The sequence below is a fragment of the Nerophis lumbriciformis genome, linkage group LG19 (assembly GCF_033978685.3).
Source record: "Nerophis lumbriciformis linkage group LG19, RoL_Nlum_v2.1, whole genome shotgun sequence".
NCBI classification, from domain to species: domain Eukaryota; kingdom Metazoa; phylum Chordata; class Actinopteri; order Syngnathiformes; family Syngnathidae; genus Nerophis; species Nerophis lumbriciformis.
Window position 1 is genome coordinate 22,719,125 of NC_084566.2, and position 25,000 is coordinate 22,744,124.

General features: G+C 38.8%; 1 protein-coding gene across 1 annotated transcript in view; it reads right to left on the minus strand.

Annotated features, from left to right (window-relative positions):
• LOC133618692 (corticotropin-releasing factor receptor 2) overlaps nucleotides 1–25,000 on the minus strand; it is a 123,243-nt gene that overhangs the window by 33,470 nt on the left and 64,773 nt on the right. Inside the window, exons 3-6 of the mRNA XM_061979278.2 lie at nucleotides 10,674–10,759; nucleotides 7,976–8,082; nucleotides 4,879–4,996; nucleotides 4,657–4,810 (exon numbers count right to left, since the gene is read on the minus strand). Coding sequence (XP_061835262.1) covers nucleotides 4,657–4,810; nucleotides 4,879–4,996; nucleotides 7,976–8,082; nucleotides 10,674–10,759 — 465 coding nt within the window. The remainder of the gene's footprint in view (nucleotides 1–4,656; nucleotides 4,811–4,878; nucleotides 4,997–7,975; nucleotides 8,083–10,673; nucleotides 10,760–25,000) is intronic.

Sequence of the window (25,000 nt, forward strand, 5' to 3'; positions counted from 1 at the left end):
GCTATACAAGTACAACCCATTTATCATTTATTTATATGTATATATATACATATATCCATCCATCCATCCATTTTCTACCGCTTATTCCCTTTGGGGTCGCGGGGGCGCTGGAGCCTATCTCAGCTACAATCGGGCGGAAGGCGGTGTACACCCTGGACAAGTCGCCACCTCATCACAGGGCCAACACAGATAGACAACATTCACACTCACATTCACACACTAGGGCCAATTTAGTGTTGCCAATCAACCTATCCCCAGGTGCATGTCTTTGGAGGTGGGAGGAAGCCGGAGTACCCGGAGGGAACCCACGCAGTCACGGGGAGAACATGCAAACTCCACACAGAAAGATCCCGAGGCCGGGAATGAACCCAAGACTACTCAGGACCAGAGGTGGGTAGAGTAGCCAGAAATTGTACTCAAGTAAGAGTACTGTTACTTTAGAGATTTATTACTCAAGTAAAAGTAAGGAGTAGTCACCCAAATATTTACTTGAGTAAAAGTAAAAAGTATGTTGTGAAAAAACTACTCAAGTACTGAGTAACTGATGAGTAACATACACACACATATCATATATATATATATATATATATATATATATATATATATATATATATATATATATATATACACACACACATTTATACGTATATACATATATATATATATATATATATATATATATATATATATATATATATACACATATATATATATATATACAGTATATAATTTATATTTATTTATTTTGCCGTTTTTGTTTACATGTTAAAGGTGTTTTAATGAACATACATGCATGTTTAACACATATAGATTCCTTTCTTTCATGAAGACAAGAATATAAGTTGGTGTATTACCTGATTATGATGACTTGCATTGATTGTAATCAGACAGTAGTGCTGATAGCGTCCACATTTTCAAATGGAGGAGAAAAAAAGTTCCTCCTTTCGGTCTAATACCACATGAAAGTGGTTGGTTTTTGGCATCTTATTTGTCCAGCTTCCATATTCGTTTTTATACACTTTACAAGAAATACATTGGCGGCAAACTCCGTAGCTTGCTAGCTTGTTTGCGCTGGCTTTCGGAGACTCTTGTTTTGAAAGCGCAGGCGCGATGGAGCGGCACTTTTATTGTGAAGACAGGAACTGTGCAGTCAGTCTTTAGACTTTTGACGGGATGTACGGTTGAAATAAAAAAGGGTCTTTTTTCCTTCACACTTTTGATTGATTGATTGAAACTTTTATTAGTAGATTGCACAGTACAGTATATATTCCGTACAATTGACCACTAAATGGTAACACCCCAATAAGTTTTTCAACTTGTTTAAGTCAGGTCATGTGACCGCCTGGCTCTGTTTGATTGGTCCAACATCACCAGTGACTGCATCTGATTGGTGTAACGGAGTGAACGTCACCAGTGACTGTATTTGTTGAAACGCAGGCACGATGAAGGTCTGTCTGACAGACCAAAACAAACAAAGCGTGCATTAACAGATCGATAAAAATTAGTAGCGAGCTGAATGTAGATAAAAGTAGCGTTTCTTCTCTATAAATATACTCAAGTAAAAGTAAAAGTATGTTGCATTAAAACTACTCTTAGAAGTACAATTTATCCCAAAAGTTACTCAAGTAGATGTAACGGAGTAAATGTTGCGCGTTACTACCCACCTCTGCTCAGGACCTTCGTATTGTGAGGCAGAGACACTAACCCCTCTTTCACCATGCTGCCACACACATATACATATACATACATACATATATATATATATATATATATATATATATATATATATATATATATATATATATATATATATATATATATATATATATATATATATATATATATATATATATATATATATATATATATATATATATATAGGGACGGCGTGGCACAGTGGGAGAGTGGCCGTGCGCAACCCGAGGGTCCCTGGTTCAATCCCCACCTAGTACCAACCTCGTCATGTCCGTTGTGTCCTGAGCAAGACACTTCACCCTTGCTCCTGATGGGTGCTGGTTAGCGCCTTGCATGGCAGCTCCCTCCATCAGTGTGTGAATGTGTGTGTGAATGGGTAAATGTGGAAGTAGTGTCAAAGCCCTTTGAGTACCTTGAAGGTAGAAAAGCGCTATACAAGTACAACCCATTTATCATTTATTTATATGTATATATATACATATATCCATCCATCCATCCATTTTCTACCGCTTATTCCCTTTGGGGTCGCGGGGGCGCTGGAGCCTATCTCAGCTACAATCGGGCGGAAGGCGGTGTACACCCTGGACAAGTCGCCACCTCATCACAGGGCCAACACAGATAGACAACATTCACACTCACATTCACACACTAGGGCCAATTTAGTGTTGCCAATCAACCTATCCCCAGGTGCATGTCTTTGGAGGTGGGAGGAAGCCGGAGTACCCGGAGGGAACCCACGCAGTCACGGGGAGAACATGCAAACTCCACACAGAAAGATCCCGAGGCCGGGAATGAACCCAAGACTACTCAGGACCAGAGGTGGGTAGAGTAGCCAGAAATTGTACTCAAGTGAGAGTACTGTTACTTTAGAGATTTATTACTCAAGTAAAAGTAAGGAGTAGTCACCCAAATATTTACTTGAGTAAAAGTAAAAAGTATGTTGTGAAAAAACTACTCAAGTACTGAGTAACTGATGAGTAACATACACACACATATCATATATATATATATATATATATATATATATATATATATATATATATATATATACACACACACATTTATATGTATATACATATATATATATATATATATATATATATATATATATATATATATATACACATATATATATATATATACAGTATATAATTTATATTTATTTATTTTGCCGTTTTTGTTTACATGTTAAAGGTGTTTTAATGAATATACATGCATGTTTAACACATATAGATTCCTTTCTTTCATGAAGACAAGAATATAAGTTGGTGTATTACCTGATTATGATGACTTGCATTGATTGTAATCAGACAGTAGTGCTGATAGCGTCCACGTTTTCAAATGGAGGAGAAAAAAAGTTCCTCCTTTCGGTCTAATACCACATGAAAGTGGTTGGTTTTTGGCATCTTATTTGTCCAGCTTCCATATTCATTTTTATACACTTTACAAGAAATACATTGGCGGCAAACTCCGTAGCTTGCTAGCTTGTTTGCGCTGGCTTTCGGAGACTCTTGTTTTGAAAGCGCAGGCGCGATGGAGCGGCACTTTTATTGTGAAGACAGGAACTGTGCAGTCAGTCTTTAGACTTTTGACGGGATGTACGGTTGAAATAAAAAAGGGTCTTTTTTCCTTCACACTTTTGATTGATTGATTGAAACTTTTATTAGTAGATTGCACAGTACAGTATATATTCCGTACAATTGACCACTAAATGGTAACACCCCAATAAGTTTTTCAACTTGTTTAAGTCAGGTCATGTGACCGCCTGGCTCTGTTTGATTGGTCCAACATCACCAGTGACTGCATCTGATTGGTGTAACGGAGTGAACGTCACCAGTGACTGTATTTGTTGAAACGCAGGCACGATGAAGGTCTGTCTGACAGACCAAAACAAACAAAGCGTGCATTAACAGATCGATAAAAATTAGTAGCGAGTAGCGAGCTGAATGTAGATAAAAGTAGCGTTTCTTCTCTATAAATATACTCAAGTAAAAGTAAAAGTATGTTGCATTAAAACTACTCTTAGAAGTACAATTTATCCCAAAAGTTACTCAAGTAGATGTAACGGAGTAAATGTTGCGCGTTACTACCCACCTCTGCTCAGGACCTTCGTATTGTGAGGCAGAGACACTAACCCCTCTTTCACCATGCTGCCACACACATATACATATACATACATACATATATATATATATATATATATATATATATATATATATATATATATATATATATACTGTATATATATATATATCTATATATATATATATCTCTCTCTATATATATATACTGTATATATATATATATCTCTCTCTCTCTCTCTCTCTCTCTCTCTCATATATATATATATATATATATATATATATATATATATATATATATATATATATATATATATATATATATATATATATATTTAACCAAAAAGTTGAGTTATAATAACTTAATGTTGGGTTATTCCCAACCAAACTATTGGGTTGAATTATTTAACCCAAAAGTTGAGTTATGCTAACTCACACATGCATGCTATCATGTCTTTCAAAGCACTGTCACCACAAACATTAGGGCGTATCTCAAATGTCATTTATAAAAAAAACTACACAGCATACAGTAAGTACAGTAACATGCAACACATACATCATCATCTCCTGTAATGTACTTGTCAGCTGATGTGTGAAATATGAGATTACAGGCTGCTGAAGATGCTAGCATGCCTTTAAAAAGGAAACGTTAAATATTCCCATTACCATGGCAACAGAGTAAACACCATCTGCTAACGAGGGGCCAACCAAAAAAAGCTCCTCAGAGAGGGCCAGCAAAATGTCACCAGTGCTTTTGTGATTCGGGGCACATGACGCGACCGGATCATTTTCGGCCACATGCCAGCATGTTTAAAAGATGGTGTTTACTGGCATTTAACGTGCACTTAACCTTACGGGGTGCGTGTCTGTGTCCACTTACACCAGCCGATGAAGAGGAAGACCCACTTTCGCAGCTTGTCCGTGGAGTAGGTCATCACGATGGCGGTGTGGAGGTAACAGCCCTCCACGAACATCCAGAAGAAGTTGGTGACCACAAAGTAGTTGTATATGGTCGTGATTAGGCGGCACCACGGCTAGGAAGGAAATAAAACAAAAAATTACGTCGTAGATGAAGCGTGTGCTGACTAAACATCGTGCTCACCTCGTTGCTCTCGTGGATGTTGTGGTCTATGAGCTGCAGCAGGAACCACATGACGTTCCTCAGGATGAAGGTGGTGATCAGGTTCCAGTGGATGATGTTGCGGAGACATCGGATGCTCCTAAGAAGACAGATGGGACATAATTATTGGGACACCTAGCCATTGCACTGATGAATTATAGATCGGTATCGCTCTGGAATAACCTGCCTCGAATTCTCACCGGCATTGAAAGTAAACAGGTTTTTAAAAGGAAAGTAATATTTCATCTGAGTCTGTAAATTAGTTTGCTTGTTGATGATTTTTGTTTGGTTTTGTATTGTGTAGTTATATTTACATAGTAATTATTATTCTGTGACTGTAAATTGTTTGCTTGTTTTCTTATTGATGCTTTTATTTTTTTTCTGTATTGTGTAGTTATAATTATATGCTTTTACTTGTAATTGAATTGAGTTTGTGGACCCCAGGAAGACTAGTGGGTAGTTGTGGCAACCAGCTAATGGGGATCCTTAATAAAAATCAAATCAAATCAAGTCAGCGCTAGCCATCTTTCAACACGCACCACCTGATCCAAATAATTACTTTTTTTCCCCTCTTAATCTAAATTTCTAGTCCAGGATCAGTTACACAACAAATGCATATTATTTGTTTACATCAGGGCTGTTAAACATACGGCCCGCGAACATGTTTTACCCCGCCCGCGGGATGAGTTTGCTAAGTATAAAAATGAGCCGAAATTTTTGGAATGAAAGAAACTGCTGTTCTAAATGTGTCCACTAGATGACGCTATAGCAATCTAGTGTATTTTTGTAGATTATTATTTTTTTTACCAACGATTGTTACACACACCAGGTGTGGTGAGATTATCCTCTGCATTTGACCCATCACCCTTGATCACCCCCTGGAAGGTGAAGGGAGCAGTGAGCAGCAGCAGTGGCCGTGTCCGGGAATAATTTTTGGTGATTTAACCCCCAATTCCAACCCTTGATGCTGAGTGCCAAGCAGGGAGGTAATTGTCAGGTTCAAACACTGATTACATCTATTAAACAGACAAGAAGCAAGGAATCATGCAGAGACAGAGTTCAATTTGGCTCAATGAGGAGAGACGTTTGGGATTGCACGCTCAGTTACAATCTCCCACCACGCTCAGAGCAAACAGTCCCACGTGCTCCTCTATTTATTTGGGAGGTCCATGGTTACATCTGAGGCCGCCTCTAAAAGGAGTGGCCACACATTTCATGCAAAACAGCTTGCAGTACGCACAATACGTGACGGAATGTGCTGGGGGCCTTGTGATTAACTTGTCCCTGCTTTGTCTGCGTGCTGTTGTCTTATCTTTGTTGAAATCCTTGAAGTCCTTGGCTGTTAGCGGGCTAAAACAAAGATAACATCTGCGGCTGAGCCGAAATTTTTGAATGAAAGAAACTGCTGTTCTAAATGTGTCCCACTAGATGTCGCAATAGCAATTTAGTGTATCTTTGTAGATGTTTTTTTTTTTTTTTACCAACGATTGTCACACACACGAGGTGTGGTGAGAATGAGATTATTTTCTGCATTTGACCCATCACCCTTGATCACCCCCTGGGAGGTGAAGGGAGCAGTGGCCGTGCCCGGGAATAATTTTTGGTGATTTAACCCCCAATTCCAACCCTTGATGCTGAGTGCCAAGCAGGGAGGTAATGGGTCCCATTTTTATAGTCGACCTACGCTACATATGTAAAAAAAAAAACAAAAAAAAACCCTTGTTAGTGCACCAGTCAAGAAAAATGAGCAAACTACATTAATTATTTTCTTTATTATTTTTTTATCTTGATAGATTGAAAATTAACACCAATGACTTGACCGATGGACATTATCACATGATTTATTCAAAAAGTATAAATAACGACAAATAAAGATAGAATACTATTAACCGCAACATGTAAGTGTAAAAAAAAAAAACCAACCACATTATGATTTGTACATTTTGCGAATGTGCTTGTTCTATTTCTAAACAAAGAAAACAATCTGAAGTTGTCTTTATTTTTAAATTATCGTGTCATGATTTTACCACTTGGTTGTAGATTTTTCTCCATGTGGCCCCCGATGTAAAATGAGTTTGACACCCCCGGTTTACATTGATAGGGTCACCATTTATTGTGTGTATAGAACAGGGGTGTCAAACTCATTTTAGCTCAGGGGCCGCATGGAGAAAAATCTGTGCACACGCGTGCCGGACTATTAAAATCATGGCATTAAGGTTCCAAAGGGTGGGTCTGGGGATTTGCTTTTGATTGGCCCACAGCACATAGAGCAACTTAAAAAAAAACAGAAACAAAAAGAGCAAAAAGAGACAATGTAAAGAGAAAAGGCTGCAATGTTGATACAAATTACAACACAAAGCTTTGTCTTAATTTACTGTACATGTATTTTTTAGCCTTTTTACAAAATCAATTCATAATTAATTATAAATGTATTTTTCTATTTGTGGCTTTATAAAGTTTGGACTCCCCTGCTATACTTTGTTAACATTGTCAGTTTGTTAATTATCTGTGTAATGGCCATATATATTTTTTATGGATCTATGTTATGATTGCTGACAAAAACATCACCGGCTGTTATATTGTACGATCACATAACTGTGCAAATTACACAATCTTTTGACATTTATTACATAGTTTGAGGCCGGAAAAAAAAAAATCAAGGCCGTGTTTTTTAAGCTTCCAAGCTGTTCCATAGCATTTCTCATCATGTAGAACAGCGGCCCACATCCAAGCGTGTTGTACACATGCACGGGCATTGGCCATCTTTTGAAACGCCAACAAACTATTGACCACTTGAGCCTTTAATCCCAGGCAGCGGTTGGCATCGACTAAACAGCACAGCTCCGTCCATGCAGGTGTAGGTGTATGTGTTTGAAGCAAGACATGAAAAGAATGAAAATAGCTCGGAGGAGAAAAACAATGATTATAAAATGAACATATGCATGCAGTGCGGATCTGCACCAATCTACTCACTGGACATAAGCGACTTAATGACAAGGAAAGCGGTGGAAGTTTCAGGCAAATGTTCCCGACTGTCTGCTCAGAGGTCGCGATGTTTGTGCACTATTTATGTACTCGCCTTAAGCAGAGGAAGAGGATGAAGGCCACTAATAGCGCCCCCACAGAGATGCAATGGCCCAGGTAGTTGATGATCAGCGCTATCTTGTAATGCACGGGATACTTTCTCTGAAAAGAAAACACACACACACACACACACACACACACACACACACACTTAACTTCCTAAATGGCAGCTCAGGGATGCATCAGGCGCATGAGTGGATTTATTGTCATCCTAATCTTATTGCAAAATACAATAATACAGATGTACGTATACTATACAAAAAATGTAATATAACAAAAAAAATTGATTGTTATTCTAAAAAAATCAGTCGTCACAGTCAAAATAGTCGTCATTTGCAGCCTTAAATGTCTTAAATGTATTTTTTGTCAAAATTGAGCAGCTAACCCAACTTTGTGCTGGTTTATGTTGACAAAAAAAGTCAGATGTAAAATGTCATGGACAAATAAATACGAAAGTATAAATTTTATAGATATCAGAGCAAGCGGGAGGGCATGAAACGAGAAGGAATAGCAGAGGGGTAGGAGGCTGGCCAATAGCAGAAACTCGACAGCAAAACATCCCAAACTGTGTGTAAGCTCATGCCCAAAAGCATTAATTTTATGATTTAACACGAGTATGCAACTTTGTAGCAACATTAATACGTCACAAAAGAGGAACATCATCAAAGGTCCCCTTTATAGTCCCGTGCCTTTATTGAAAGTGGCCAGACAGTAAGGATGATGTTCGAAATCGGTTCTCCCGGTTGTTCGATAAGAAAAGAACCGATTCCATGGACTCAAATCCCTTTTTGAGAACCGGTTCCCGTTATCGAGGCCACTATAGTAAAAAAAAAAGAGTTGGTTCTTTATTCAAATTCCTGGGAACGAATCCCTTCCCACGTACAGGAAATGCCCTGTGGGACCTGCAATGTTATGCCCATTTGATTGTAGACTCTTACTGACACCTTGTGGCGATATGAAAATACTACGCGTCGTTAGTTTGGGCACTTCCGGGTTGAGACAATTGAGAAGTAAACAAGTTGTGTTAGCTCTTACAAGCCTTGGAAAAGATAAGTCTGTAAGTAAACTGTTTAACTTGTTATGTAACTCAATATTAAGGTGGAAAGTGTTTAAGTTTGATACTAAGATATTTATTGAAAAACGATTTTTGTGCACTGTTTCAATGGATGTTTTGAGGACTTAAAATGGCTGCCAGTCGTATATTTCCACCATCAAAATAGTTTCAACACTCAGAAGTATTTGTTTGATGATAGTACTGTATATTTGTGTGAAGCTAATATTTACATATTGTGTATTACATTTCAGTATTTTAATTGAATCACATAGCTTATACATTTGTCATTGTGTGTATTTCAGTTTAAAAAAATAATAACAGTCCAGTGCAAGACAAAAGTAAAGATAGGACAAGACAAAGCAAGATCAACAACAATAAAGAGCCTAAATGGATTAATCTGCTTTGGATTGTTTGTTAGCTGTCTGCCAAGCTGTATAACCTCAACACGTATAGTGAGGGCAGAACAGGCAATATGCAATTATTGCCAGGCTTCGCTCTCATGTAAGGGGGGAAGAATTGTTGATTGATGACTGTGGTGTTCTTAGTGTCATAGTGTGTGTTGTTAGTATGTTCCAATAGCAGCAGAAGTGCACTTTTTGGAGAGCTGTATTATTTTCAGTTTTGGGCTCAAGGGACTGATTTTATTTAACACTATATTATTATCTATACACCTATAGTGATCACAGAGACATGTTGTTTTTGTGTTACTGTATATATTTGTTTTTCTGAAAAATCCCACTTAATATACTTTGGGTAACAACAGTCAATATATATATATATATATATATATATATATTTTTAGGGGGGTAACAGTCAATATTTATTTTATTTTATTTTTTTCTTATAAAATAAAAGTGAGCTTTTGTTAAACCAAATATTGTGTTTTTTTCCATATACAACAACCTATCTGGATTCGATAAAAGAATCGATAAGGAATCGGTTCGATAAGAGAATTCGATAATGGGCTCGAACTCGATAATTTCTTATCAAACATCATCCCTACCAGACAGTGACAGAAAATAGTTTCTTTTTAATGCAAAAACATATTTTCATAAGTAGTGTTTATAAACAGACTGAGCAATGTTGGAGAACAGCAAGTTGCGCAAAAGGTAAGTCAACTTTATTAAGGTTGTATACAGTGCATAAAGTCGAATATACTTTTTTGAGTAGTGTGAGGTAGAAATTTGCAGGACTGAAAGAAAATGAGTGTTACTGGGATGTGTTTAGTTTTTAATTGTGCTGTAGGTTCTGAGGCTGCTATTGTGTCATACTCTCCCTAAAATCTTCATCCAAGCTTGGTGAAAACAAATGTCATTGACACACTTCAAATGTCCTAAGATGTCTAAATTTATCTGGGAAAATAGAGCAAGAGCCAGAAATACACTTTGAGTCGGGAGACGTGAAGAGAGGAGGCAATAGGGCCGCTTGTCTTACAGCCGGCCTGACAATATTTTCCCTGAGGGCTTTGGGCTCATATAAACATGAATATACTGTACTTAAAGATTAGTTCAGTCTTCCGTAAAAATAAGTCTAAATGTGTTTAATTGTGAGGAAATGCAGTTCTTGTGGGTGGTATGTAATGAAACTAGGCACATGGGCTATTGGGTGTGATGAAGCAATGCACCACTAAAACACTCACCTTCTCCTCCAAAATGGGCTCGCAGTTTGAATAATTGCTCTTTAGGGCCCATGTTCCATTTTCCATACATTCTCTGTAAGCACTCCCTGAAAAGACAGGAAAATGGAATAAGTACAAACACAGAATACTTAAAGATGTGCGTATAATCGCCTCCTATTTGCATTTAGCTGGCATAGCTTGCTCGTGACTCATCAATTGTGACAAGGTGACGGGCATTCAGACAAGTAGGTTGCACAAAAGCTGAGCGCGCGGTGCAAAGTTTAGCACGACAACACCAAGGCAGAATACCAATACAATGACACCAGTGGGAGTAAGTCATGAAAATCCTCCACCTGTGCATATCTTTTTAAAAAGCTGTCTTCCATAATAAAGTTCACTTTTGAAGGTTTTCCACTTGGCAGTTTCTCACAGTCTGGCTGGTTATCTCTTTAAAGCTACAGAATATATTCAGGTGAAGAAACAGACTTGTGGAAAGGGTAGTTTTACTTCTAACCAGATCTTTTAATTAATTCTATTACAAAGCTCTGCTCAGATACTCGTCATTTAATTAGTTTTCTCACTGCCCACTCCATTAATTATCATTCGGTTGGTATCAAAATGTACTTAAAATAATTAAGAAATCTATTGAACTGTATAGCCTTTCCGACAAATTGAAAAAAGACTGTTACTTTCTTTTTTAAAGATGGCCATTGGAAGAAATTACATTTTTATAGCAACACTGGCAAGATATACTCTTATTTAAACAAGTACAGCCAAATAATTAAACATTTTAATCAGATCACTGGATTGCTTTGGATTAAATTTGATTCATCCCTATTAGATACAATTAATTCATAATCTATATCACTTGTGCTACATTTTGTATGAGCAAATCAATCAATCAATCAATCAATCAAAGTTTATTTATATAGCCCTTAATCACAATTGTCTCAAAGGGCTGCACAAGCCACAACGACATCCTCGGCTCAGATCCCACATCAGGGCAAGAAAAAACTCAACCCAATGGGATGACAATGAGAAACCTTGGAGGGGACCGCAGAGATTCCAGAAAGAAGGGAATACATCTACATGTTTATTAAACACATGTTCATGTCTGTTTTTCTAACCAAACATTTGTGTTTAAGATGAAAAGATGAAAAGACCACTCCTTCCTACGGAATGCATCGACTGATCAGTCATTAGGGGTTTTTTTGGACTCAAATGTTCCATTATAAGGGCCAGCGTGCTGTTTAGCGTTTTCCATATTGACTTGTTTGCTTCAGCAGCCTGTCTTTACTGCATCAACTGCCCATTTGTGCATCCGTAACTGAGATACTACTTGGACAAACTGTCCGAAATCTGTTGCCATCGAGAAGTTTCTGGGATTTTCTGAGTTATTCTGCGCTGCAGATGGGTTAACTGAGTTAAAATGTTTAATCATATTATTAATGACGATGGATTAATTTCATTAATTGCGTTAATTTTGACAGCCCTAAAACTCTTGAACACATCATAATAATCCCCTCAATTCACCACAAAAACGGATTAACTCACTGAAATACATAAATGTGGAAGCAAATGCAAAAGTGCAATATATTTATCTGTACAGTAATCTATTTATTTATATCTGCACCTTATTGCTCTTTTATCCTGCACTACAACAAGCTAATGCAACTAAAATTCGTTCTTATCTGTACTGTAAAGTTCAAATTTGAATGACAATAAAAGGAAGTCTAAGTCTAAATTAAACAATTTCATCATTACAGAGAACTTCACTCCATTTACTTGTCTAACAATGAAATGGCAATATTGCCCAAAAATGGTATTTCAAAAGGTCAAAATGTTCTTGCACAAAACTGGCAACCTGCTTAGACAGCAAACTATCCATTAAGATAAATGCCCTGCAAACCCTAAACTGAAATATTGGAATGTTTTCTGCAAATGTATTTCCTGTATTTGGATTTCTTTTTAGGAAGCTGCAGGCAGAAAGACAACAACCATTTATTTCACTTGTGAACCTCCTAGCACAGAACACAGCATAATTCAGGAGCTGAAGCAGTCGACGGAGTGGGGCCCTAGCATGGTTTAAGTGAGGAACATGGACAGCAGATTTTTTGCAGGGTGACCAAAGGTGTTGCATATATTCCCCGTGAAACCTTGACACCTTTGATCAGTCCACATTGTCCTCTACCTGCATTCATGCGAAGAAGTAATACATGAGGCTGCTTTGGTCAAAGGAAGTTTCCTTTGTTTTCGGTTACTTCTCTGTTGGCTGAAATGTTTAAAGTTAAAGTTAAAGTTAAAGTACCAATGATTGTCACACACACACTAGGTGTGGCGAGATTATTCTCTGCATTTGACCCATCACCCTTGATCACCCCCTGGGAGGTGAGGGGAGCAGTGGGCAGCAGCGGTGGCCGCGCCCGGGAATCATTTTTGGTGATTTAACGCCCAATTCCAACCCTTGATGCTGAGTGCCAAGCAGGGAGGTAACGGGTCCCATTTTTATAGTCTTTGGTATGACTCGGCTGGGATTTGAACTCACAACCTACCGATCTCAGGGCGGACACTCTAACCACTAGGCCAGGTGAACGTTTAAACCGAACAGTGTGGTTTTTTGCTACGTTCAAGACTCACAAATTCCAATCTCAAAGTGATTAAAACCAAATTAACTAAAATATATGTGTATGTCCGAAGGATGATTTTAGTTTATGTATGGATGGATAGCTTGATGCAATTGAGGCAAGATGATGCTAGGCTGTAACACATAGAGGCGCTACTATTTTTTGATTTCACTGTTTTTCAGACAATGACCGAAACAGCCTGACTAGTATTGTTAAGTCTTGCTCTAAGATTAGGTGATTAGGTGAGATTACCGGAGTAAAACTAAGAGACTTAAACTTCTTCTGCAACCAGCAAAATCTCTGAAAAGACAAGAAGATTGTAGCCTCCCCGAGCCTTGTCCTTACGAATGAATTCTCTCTGTTGCCTCCAGGGCCACGTTATGCCCTTCCTATGTGTACAAAACAAATCACTTTTCCAAATCATTCGTCCCCTCTGCACTCAGACTCTTAAACTTTAAAATTCTTCAGAGAGTTGTATTGTTGTACTGTTTATGTATTTATTGACTATTTTTGTATTGTGGGCCATGTGTAGACTTCACAAACCACGACAACCTGCTACTCAAAATGAATTGCCCCATGAGGGATTAATAAAGTTGTTTGATTTGAATTGAATACCGGTACTTTGTTCTTCTGTAAACAGCAAACTGAATCAACAATCATTGTAGATTGATTCAGTTTGCTGTTTACAGAAGAACAAAGTCAGGTATAGGGATGTCCCGATCCAGGTTTTTGCACTTCCGATCCGATACCGATGTTGTTTTTGCACTTCCGATCCGATACCGATACTGACCGATACTGGCCTATCCGAGCATGTATTAAAGTTTAAAGTTGTTTATCCTACTTAGTTGTCAGATTCATGTTGAAAATGGTTTTAGTACTCTTGATAACAACTAGCCAGCTGAATTAGGTGAGTTTGAATAATACACAATGGTTGGTAACAAGAAACTGACCTGTTTATTCAAGGATAAACACAAAATAGACAAAATTATACATGACAAACAGAAATGGCATCATTGAACTAGGGCTGGGCGATATGGCCTTTTTTTTAATATTGCGATATTTTAAGGCCATATTGCGATATACGATATATATCTCGATATTTTGCCTTAGCCTTGAATGAACACTTGATGCATATAATCACAGCAGTATGATGATTCTATGTGTCTACATTAAAACATTCTTCTTCATACTGCATTAAATTGATATATGCTACTTTTAAACTTTCATGCAGAGAAGGAAATCACAACTAAAAAAATCTCTATTTTTTTCATACGGTGTTGATTTGGAAATGTTTGCCTCGGCATTTTGATGGTGTGGCACCGAATGGAGTTGTTGACATGCTGCTACATATTAGCAGTAATGCTACTTTTTATAGCAACGCTTCGCCCCACACTTGACAAATTACGGTTGTCTGTTCGACATATTCCCACTTGAAACCAAACCACCGCCAGACGATGGACCCCCTGCTGTTTTTGGGGGGAATTAATTATTCCTTCCTTCATTCGATTACCACTCGCACGGCTGCGCTAGCATCACAGCTAACGTTAGCCATGCCGCTACCTCTCTGCTCGGGGAGGGCGTATACGTATGTCACGTATGACGCAACAGTATGTGACGTGTGTAAGAAGGTGCGCTTGCTGTCTGTGAGAAGGAGACACAGGAAAGAGTGAGAAGAGCCTGTCGTGTAATGCCAGCAGCTAAAAGCAACTGCGTGAGAATCAACACCCTGTAGATGTGTTGAAGGTGTGCTAGAAAATGCGGAACGGAAATTAGGGAGCAGCAGAAAAGTGGAATGTATTATTTAAATCGGTGCGTTGAAAAACACGGATCGGAGTTTTTTTTTTAAACTGGATCTGGATCGGCATTTTCCCATGCCTTGCCGATACGCATTTTTTGGCAAATATCGGCGGCCGATCCGATCCAAATATCGGATCGGGACATTCCTAGTCAGGTATGGGAACTTGAGCTATGGACAGCATTATTTGGTTTCGAAACTACATTGGCATGGAAAGTGGAGTCCTGAACACTCAAATATCCTACCATCCCGACAGATATTATACCATCTTAAATAGACTGTAAGACTGTATTTTCACGACAGTCAGGTCATCTTGTATTAGGGGTCTCAAGAAATCTATACATGCAAACCAAACCATTTCTCCCCAAGTGAGTCAGAGCTTTTTTTTCTGTCACCAGTGACCTGGAAACATGCAACCGCAACAGATGCCCGCTGGAGGAGAAAATGTGTTTCAAAGGTTGTTAGGAAACAACAGAGTTGTGCTAATTTTGAGATCATCGTAATCAATACAGCAAAGTCATCAAACAACTGCCCAGCACCTAAGAAATATATATAATTTTGGTAACACTTTAGTATGGGAACACATCCATCCATCCATCCATCCATTTTCTACCGCTTGTCCCTTTTAGGGGTCGCAGGGGGGTCTCAGGAGCCTATCTCAGCTGCATTCGGGCGGAAGGCGGGGTACACCCTGGACAAGTCGCCATCTCATCATAGGGCCAACACAGATAGACAGACAACATTCACACTCACATTCACACACTAAGGCCAATTTAGTGTTGCCAATCAACCTATCCCCAGGTGCATGTCTTTGGAGGTGGGAGGAAGCCGGAGTACCCGGAGGGAACCCACACAGTCACGGTGAGAACATGCAAACTCCACACAGAAAGATCCAGAGCGTAGGATCGAACCCAGGACCTTCGTATTGTGAGGCAGATGCACTAACCCCTGTACCACCGTGCTGCCACATGGGGAACACATATTCACCATTAATTAGTTGCTAAATAACATTCAAATTAGTAACATATTGGCTCTTAATTAGTCATTATTAAGTACTTATTATTGCCTTATTCTGAATGGCCTCATTATACAACCAGTAAGCCATTAACTAAGAGTCTTCCCTCAATAACCTCATAATTATTTCTTATTAGTAACCCTAACCCTAACCCTTATATGTTCCCCTAGTGTCCAAATAACTCAAAATTAAGTCTTTGTTACTTTAATAAGCAACTAATTAATGGTGAATATGTTCCCCATACTAAAGTGTTACCATCATTTTTAATTGTTCTTTTACTGATGTAGAAAAGACTACATTTATCTTAAAAGACAGGTCATGGAAAAGACAAGTCATCTAGTAATCAAGGTCACTGTAGATCAGGGGTCACCAACGCGGTGCCCACGGGCACCAGGTAGCCCGTAAGGACCAGATGAGTAGCCCGTTGGCCTGTTCTAAAAATAGCTCAAATAGCAGCACTTACCAGTGAGCTGCCTCTATTTCTTCAATTTTATTTATTTACTAGCAAGCTGGTCTCGCTTTGCTCGACATTTTGAATTCTAAGAGAGACAAAACTCAAATAAAATTTGAAAATCCAAGAAAATATTTTAAAGACTTGGTCTTCACTAACTGACAAAGAAACAGATAACAGATTTGGTGTCCAGTTCAAAGTGTGACATGATTTATTTAAAAATTTGAGAGTTGACTTTTGTATTTTGTTATTATTTGTACAAACATGGTGCAAAGTAATTCATGATTTGTTAAAAAATGTTAGTGGCTAGCTAGTTAAAATGGGATATTGTGATTTCACAAGATTGTCTTGGAAGTGATCATTTGAAAATGTTCAATTTGAAAAATGTGCACTTAGAGAAAATATAAAAATAAAGTGTTGCGTATTGATATGTATCTGTTTCTATATATATTTATTGTGAGAAATCATTAAGATGATCAGTGTTTCCACAAAGATAAATAGCATTAATTATTAATAATAACATAGAGTTAAAGGTAAATTGAGCAACTTGGCTATTTCTGGCAATTTATTTAAGTGTGTGTGGCGACTTGTCCAGGGTGTACCCCGCCTTCCGCCCGATTGTAGCTGAGATAGGCTCCAGCGCCCCCCGCGACCCCAAAGGGAATAAGCGGTAGAAAATGGATTTATGGAAACTGGTAGCCCTTCGCATTAATCAGTACCCAAGAAGTAGCTCTTGGTTTCAAAAAGGTTGGTGACCCCTGCTGTAGATCATTTGGTAAAATGACTGTTTTGTTGTTGTAATTTTCGAACACACCACCATGGTGTGCACATCAGGGAATCAGTTATTACCACTCTCTCATGCAGTGCTATGTAAAATTGCGGTCCTCCTCAGCTCGGCATGGTTCTTCCTACTGGTAACAACAAACAACAACATGGTGTCAGAAGTGGGATGCAAAGGCTACTGGCCTTCCATTTTGCATGCAAGCAGCTCCTAGTCCAAAACATGACGCGTCACAGGTCAGCGTGACTGGCTCTTTGACATCGTAGTAGGCCAATACTGGTGGAAAGGAGAGACATGCTTTCCTTTTTTGTAGACTAAGCTTATGTCATAGCTTTGCAGGCGTAGCAGCATCCGCTGAAGACGGGCAGGGGCGTTGTGAATTGGTTTCTTCAAGATAGTCACCAACGGTTGGTGGTCAGTTTCTACTATGGTGGGCTTGCCATACACATACTCTCTGAACTTGGTGCACGCAAACACAACAGCTAGAAGCTCCTTCTCAATTTGAACGTATCGAGTTTCTGTTTCTGTAAGGGTGCGGGAAGATCCCGAGTGCCTGAAGAGGAAGTTCAGAGAAATGTGCAATCCGCGAGTCACCATATATTCAAATCAACATGGTATTTAAAAAAATAAGATTAATTGGTTGTAATTGTTATTGTACCTATAGTCCAGGGGTCGGCAACCCAAAATGTTGAAAGAGCCATATTGGACCAAAAATACAAAAACAAATCTGTCTGGAGCCACAAAAAATTTAAAGCCATATTACATACAGATAGTGTGTCATGAGATATAAATTGAATTAAGAGGACTTAAAGGAAACTAAATGACCTCAAATATAGCTAAAAATGAGGCATAATGATGCAATATGTACATATAGCTAGCCTAAATAGCATGTTAGCATCAATTAGCTTGCAGTCATGCAGTGACCAAATATGCCCGATTAGCACTCCACACAAGTCAATAACATCAACAAAACTCACCTTTGTGCATTCACGCACAACGTTAAAAGTGTGGTGGACAAAATAAGAAAGAAAAAGAAGTGGCATAAAACACGTCCTAGAAAGTCGGAGAAAGTTATACATGTAAACAAACTAAGGTGAGTTCAAGGACCGCCAAAATTAGTAGGACAAAACGGCGCTCCCCAAATACTCGAATCAGTGAAGCATATTTAATATAAACAGTGTGCTTTGTAACAATTAGGGAGGTTTGTGTCATGTTTTTCCTCCTACAGAAACCATATTAACACAAAAAATATATTTTTTTGCCCTCATCTTTTTCCATTTTTCATACATTTATGAAAAAGCTCCAGAGAGCCACCAGGGCGGCGCTAAAGAGCCGCATGCGGCTCTAGAGCCGCGGGTTACCGACCCCCGCTATAGTCAAACAAGTAGTGCAGTCCGATATTTTTGTGGGGGCAATTGCACTGTCGATGTCAACCACGTTGTAATCCACTGGTACCTACTACCTGAGCAGAAACCTCAAATGGCGTTCCATTGCGCTCATCCTAGTAGGAGGTCTGAAGTGTCCGACTTCTAGCTTCATTGTGATTGAAGTGATCTGCCACTGTGGAATATACATCTCCCATAGTGACAGCTCCTGCCAAGACACTGACAGTGCCAGCAGGATGATTGCATCGCATCAAGCTACAAATCCTCCAGTTGGTCTGAACAATCCGAAGAGCCCACCAGTCAAGTGTTGAAACGCGCATTCCTGTGCTACAAGCAACTACACTCCACATGGAAACTGAGAGAAAACTGAACTTCTAAGTCTAGATTCTAATTTTAGCACCGTGCTTCCCGGAGTTGTGGGACTCTGCAGGCGAATATCACACCACGTTTGTGAAACATGCAGTGATGGTGTTGAAACAGAGGAAGGGAGGAGTGGGAGCTCTTCCACTGACGCACAACTAATTCCCTGGCACTGGTGCATGGAAAATGCACGTCTGACTAACCATCTGCACACTATGCATAATAAAGCAGTACTCCAGTTATTCTTCTCACACCGCTTGTCATAAGTCCTTTCTCGTGCCATCTTGGGACACCAAGGTGTCCTACTGGTGTAGAGATGGAGCGCAATTGTCTACTCGTTTTGCTGGCTGCCAACATCTTTCACCGCCTCCGCTGTCCTTCCTTTCTCACCTCTCGAAAACATGCACCTGCAAACTTGTTATAAGATTACTGGGTGAGATGAACACATTGCACACACACACAGTCGGGCGTCAAAATTCAAACGACTTAAACGTCACAGGTCAAACTACATTTTCTGGAGAAAAAAAATGCCTAAAAAGTCAAAACTAATCTTGGAACCCTCATCGTGTGTGACATCATGAGACTGCATCATTATTTTGGTTAACCGAGGCGCTAAAGAAAAACAAAATGATCAAACTTTCAGCTCCATTGTCTGAGATAGGCTCCAGCGCCCCCCGCGACCCCAAAGGGAATAAGCGGTAGAAAATGGATGGATGGATGGATGGATGTAGTCGATTGACGTATCATGGGCAAAATTCAGTCCAAGCCTGGGCCCCTGGAGAGGGGGTCCAGACTGAGGCCAAGGAAAAAAAAAACCATAGCCATAGCACACATAAACATAAAATAGAATAAAATATAAAGTACTTTATTGATCCCTGGGGGAAATTCAGCACCACAGTTTGCTCACAATAAACAATAAACACTTAGGTATTTTTTACATGCGAATAATATAAATACAGTCTATTATACAGCATTATTCACATGTGAATAATATAAATACAGCTTATTATACAGCATTATTCACATGTGAATAGTATAAATACAGTCGATTAAACATTCAAAGTACATGAACATGTATGTAAGAGGGAAACATCAAAGAACATGTGGGCTTTGTACCGAGGATGTCGTTGTGGCTTGTGCAGCCCTTTGAGACACTTGTGATTTAGGGCTATATAGATAAAGATTGATTGATAAAGATTGATTGAACACAAAGGACATTAAAGACATTAAAAGAGCAGAGCTGATGCAACCAGCCTCTTCTACACACAGCCACAAAAGTAAAACAACAACAAAAAAACAAAAAACTAAATATATACATTGTGGTGGCCTCTGTGGTGTGCCACGCCATAGGGGGAGCATGGCCAGAGACAGGAGCAGACCCAACAAAGCAACCAAGAGAGCCGCCTCCACCCGGGGCCGCCCACCAACTCTCGGCCAAGGTGTGTGGTGAAGCCAGCTTTTTATTTTTACATATCTAATTTCCAAATTGTTCATAGGTGTGAATGTCAGTTCGAATTGTTGTTTGTTTATATTTGCCCTGCAAATAGCTGGCAACCAGTCTCGGGTGTACCCTACTTCTTGCCCAACGTCAGTTAAGTTAAAGTTAAAGTTAAAGTACCAATGATTGTCACACACACACTAGGTGTGGTGAAATTTGTCCTCTGCATTGAACCCATCCCCTTGTTCACCCCCTGGGAGGTGAGGGGAGCAGTGGGCTGCAGCGGTGCCGCACCCGGGAATCATTTTTGGTGATTTAACCTCCAATTCCGACCCTTGATGCTGAGTGTCAAGCAGGGAGGTAACGGGTCCCATTTTTATAGTCTTTGGTATGACTCGGCCGGGATTTGAACTCACAACCTACCAATCTCAGGGCGGACACTCTAACCACTAGACCACTGAGTAGGTGCGATCGGCTCTAGCATAGCCGCCTTCGAGAAGGTAAACAGTGTAGAAAATGGATGAACGGATGAATGGATATATGTTCTCCGTTGAGTGGTGGGCTTAATGTGGCTTTCTGTCCACTCATTCGTTCTGTGCAGGTTCAGCTTGTGAGGTCCATTTCAATGTGTGCAGGAATTTTGACAGCCAACCGCCTTCTCAATTGACAGTCACAGGAGGCGAGTGTGACTCAGAGGACTCTGACTAAACCAGCAGAAAAAATCTGAGATTTTCATGTTAATTAAATGTTTGGACAAGTTAAATGAATAACATCAGACTAGGGTTGTACGGTATACCGGTATTAGTATTAGTAGCCTCTGAAAAGTACCGGTCCCCCATCACCCCGCGTCCCCGTCGTCGTCACGTCGTGTCATTGCTGGTTTATGAGCAAACAAGCATGTTCGGCAGCGCAAAATCACAGAGTACTTACAAGCAGACAGAGTGTGTAGACAGAAAAGGGAGAACGGACGCATTTTGGCTTAAAAACTAACGATAAAGGTGAAGTTATAACACTGAAACGCCCTCAGGAAGAGGTGCTTTAAGACATGGCTAGCTAGCGGCTAAAGTCCAGCCACAGTCGGCAGTGTTTTAGCTACTTCTAGATCACTAATCCTCGCCTCCATGGCGACAAAAAAAGTAAGTTTCTTACAAATATCATCGTCACAGGAAGAGGAATAGCTAAACATGCTTCACTACACACCGTAGCTCACCGGCGTCAAAATGTAAACAAACACCATGGGTGGATCTACACCTAACATCCACTGTAATGATACCAAGTACAGGAGCATATGTAGTTGATACTACTATGATTATGTCAATATTTATTGGCATCACAACATCTTCTTTCGTTTATTTAAAATTATAGATGTCTATAAATGCGTTAAAATGTAATATCGGAAATTATCAGTATCGTTTTTTTTTATTATCGGTATCGGTTTTTAATTTTTTTTAATTTAAAAAACACAAGATACATTTACAATTAGTGCACCAACCCAAAAAACCTTCCTCCCCCATTTACACTCATTCACACAAAAGGGTTATTTCTTTCTGTTATTAATATTCTGGTTCCTACATTATATATCAATTTATATCAATACAGTCTGCAAGGGATACACATGATTGTGCGTGCTGCTGGTCCACTAATAGTACTAACCTTTAACAGTTAATTTTACCAATTTTCATTAATTACTAGTTTCAATGCAACTGTTTTTATATTGTTTTACTTTCTTTTTTATTCAAGTAAATGTTTTTAATTTATTTATCTTATTTTATTTTATTAATTTTTTTAAAAGCACCTTATCTTCACCATACCTGGTTGTCCAAATTAGGCATAATAATATGTTGATTCCACGACTGTATATATCGGTTGATATCGGTATCGGTAATTAAAGAGTTGGACAATATCGGAATATCGGATATCGGCAAAAAGCCATTAATGGGCATCCCTATTTAAAATGTATATTATGTTTATAAACTCAGGAAATATGTCCCTGGACACATGAGGACTTAAATGATGACCAATGTATGATCCTGTAACTACTTGGTATCGGATTGATAGCCACATGTGTGGTATCATCCAAAACTAATGTAAAGTATCCAAACAACAGAAGAATAAGTGATTATTACATATTAACAGAAGTGTTAGAAGAAGAATTAATTTTCTACCACTTGTCCTTAATAATGTTGACAAAATAGAATGGAAAATGACACAATATGTTACTGCATATGTCAGCAGTCAAATTAGGAGCCTTTATTTGCTTGTTCACTATTTTATTTAAGGACAAACGTGCAATAAGAAATATATGTTTAATGTACTGTAAGATTTTTTGTTAAAAGAAAGCCAATAATGCAATTTTTTGTGGTCCCCTTTATTTAGAAAAGTATCGAAAAGTATCAAAATAATTTTGGTACCGTAATATCGTTGCTTACGTGCAGTGATTTCTCCAGATTCTCTGAACCTTTTGATGATATTACGGACCGTAGATGGTGAAATCCCTAAATTCCTTGCAATAGCTCGTTGAGAAATGTTGTTCTTCAACTGTTCTACAACTTGCTCACGCATTTGTTCACAAAGTGGTGACCCTTGCCTCATCCTTATTTGTGAATGACTGAGCATTTCATGGAAACTACTTTTATACCCAATCATGGCACCCACCTGTTCCCAATTAGCCTGTTCACCTGTGGGATGTTCCAAATAAGTGTTTGATGAGCATTCCTCAACTTTCTCAGTTTTTTTGCCACTTGTGCCAGCTTTTTTGAAACATGTTGCAGGCATCAAATTCTAAATGAGTTATTATTTGCAAAAAATAGTTTTCCAGTTCGAACGTTGAGTAGCTTGTCTTTGCAGTCCATTCAATTGAATATAGGTTGAAAAGGATTTGCATTCTGTTTTTATTTACGATTTACACAACGTGCCAACTTCACTGGTTTTGGGTTTTGTACTATACGGGACATCACCTTGGAGACTCTCTCATTTACTGCACATTCATGTTATTATGCTCCTACCTGTGGGGTATTGCTATGATTTCAAACATGCAATAGGCATCTACCACTTTCTATGAGCATTTTCCAAGCAGTGCAGTGCATCTACATTGGTAAGCGGTAGAAAATGGATGGATGGATAGATTTTTTTTTTTTACCACAAAATGAGGCAATAATGTATTGCTGCTTTCTGGCCTTTGTTGTCAAGCACCCAACAGTTCACAAAAAGATGTATCTATGTCTGTTTTTCAGCTATGTTAAAAATGTAAGCCGACATTGACTTTTCTTGCCATTTCAAATTGCGGGTAAAACATATTCCCCTCATGTTTTGTCTACTAATTATCCAACTGGAAGAAGAAAAGAAAAAAGCTAAAAACACAAACGACTCCCCTGCATACAAACTAAATTCAAAAGCCTTCGAGTTGGCAAAACTCGTCCCGACGAGTTGAAGCTCACATCATAATGCGTTAGACTTCAATGACCTAACCCTGTTAGCGCTCACATGCCATGATGGCAGTTTCACAGGCTTCCACTGGCCCATGTTGATTGGAGGCAATATGGCAGCTGAAGCACTCGAAACAACTCTGCAAAAACAAAGCACAGTAAATCTAATAGACTGGAACATGAACAGCTCGTAACCTGTTAGAGGAAGGTCACTAACTGTCTGCAACAGCTTCTAATTTTCAAAAAGTACTGGGATGGACAAGTTTTTTCAACCCGTTGATCGCAATCGACCAGTTGATCTTTGGGACTTCAGGATTCAAAGATTCAAAAAACTTTATTGTCCTGAAATATGTGAGATGGAACAAAATTTAATAGCGAAGGTCTCTGATTCAGCCCAATGGTTACCACAAGAACAATAGTATACCGATTAGAATAGGACATACATCTAGTAAGATATAAATAGCATAGGTTAATAGGAATAGATTGTTGATAGAATAAAATAAATACAAAATAGAATACATTGTCATCCTATAATGCAAGTAGAATGTGAAAACAATGACCGCAAACCAAACCAAACTAAAGTTTTTGACCCCTGAACAGCCCAGTCCTCAAAACCCGGCTGTCTTTAGGGAACTTGTACTGCAGACTTCTTCTGTTTTTAAGGCTCTACAGCAGGGGTCTCAAACCATTTTATATTTGGTGGCCCTCAACTTTTAAAGATAATATTTCGTGCAGCCCATCCTCACCCTGACTCTACCTCCAAATTAATTTTGAGACAAATGCTTTATAGCAAAGGTGTGAGTCGACGAGCTTCAATATTAAAAAAGACGGGATATTGTTTTTTGCCATCTATAGAGAAAACACTAGATGAAGATCGTCTACAGCAGGCGTGCCCAAACTTTTTCAGCAGGCGAGCTTCTTATCAAATGACCGAGTGGACGTGATCTACTTCATACATACCGTATTTTTCTGACTTTAAGCTGCTACTTTTTCTCTAAATTTTGAACCTGCGGTTTATACAAAGGTGTGGCTAATCTGTGGATTTGTCTAAATTATAGAATAGATTAAGCAAAG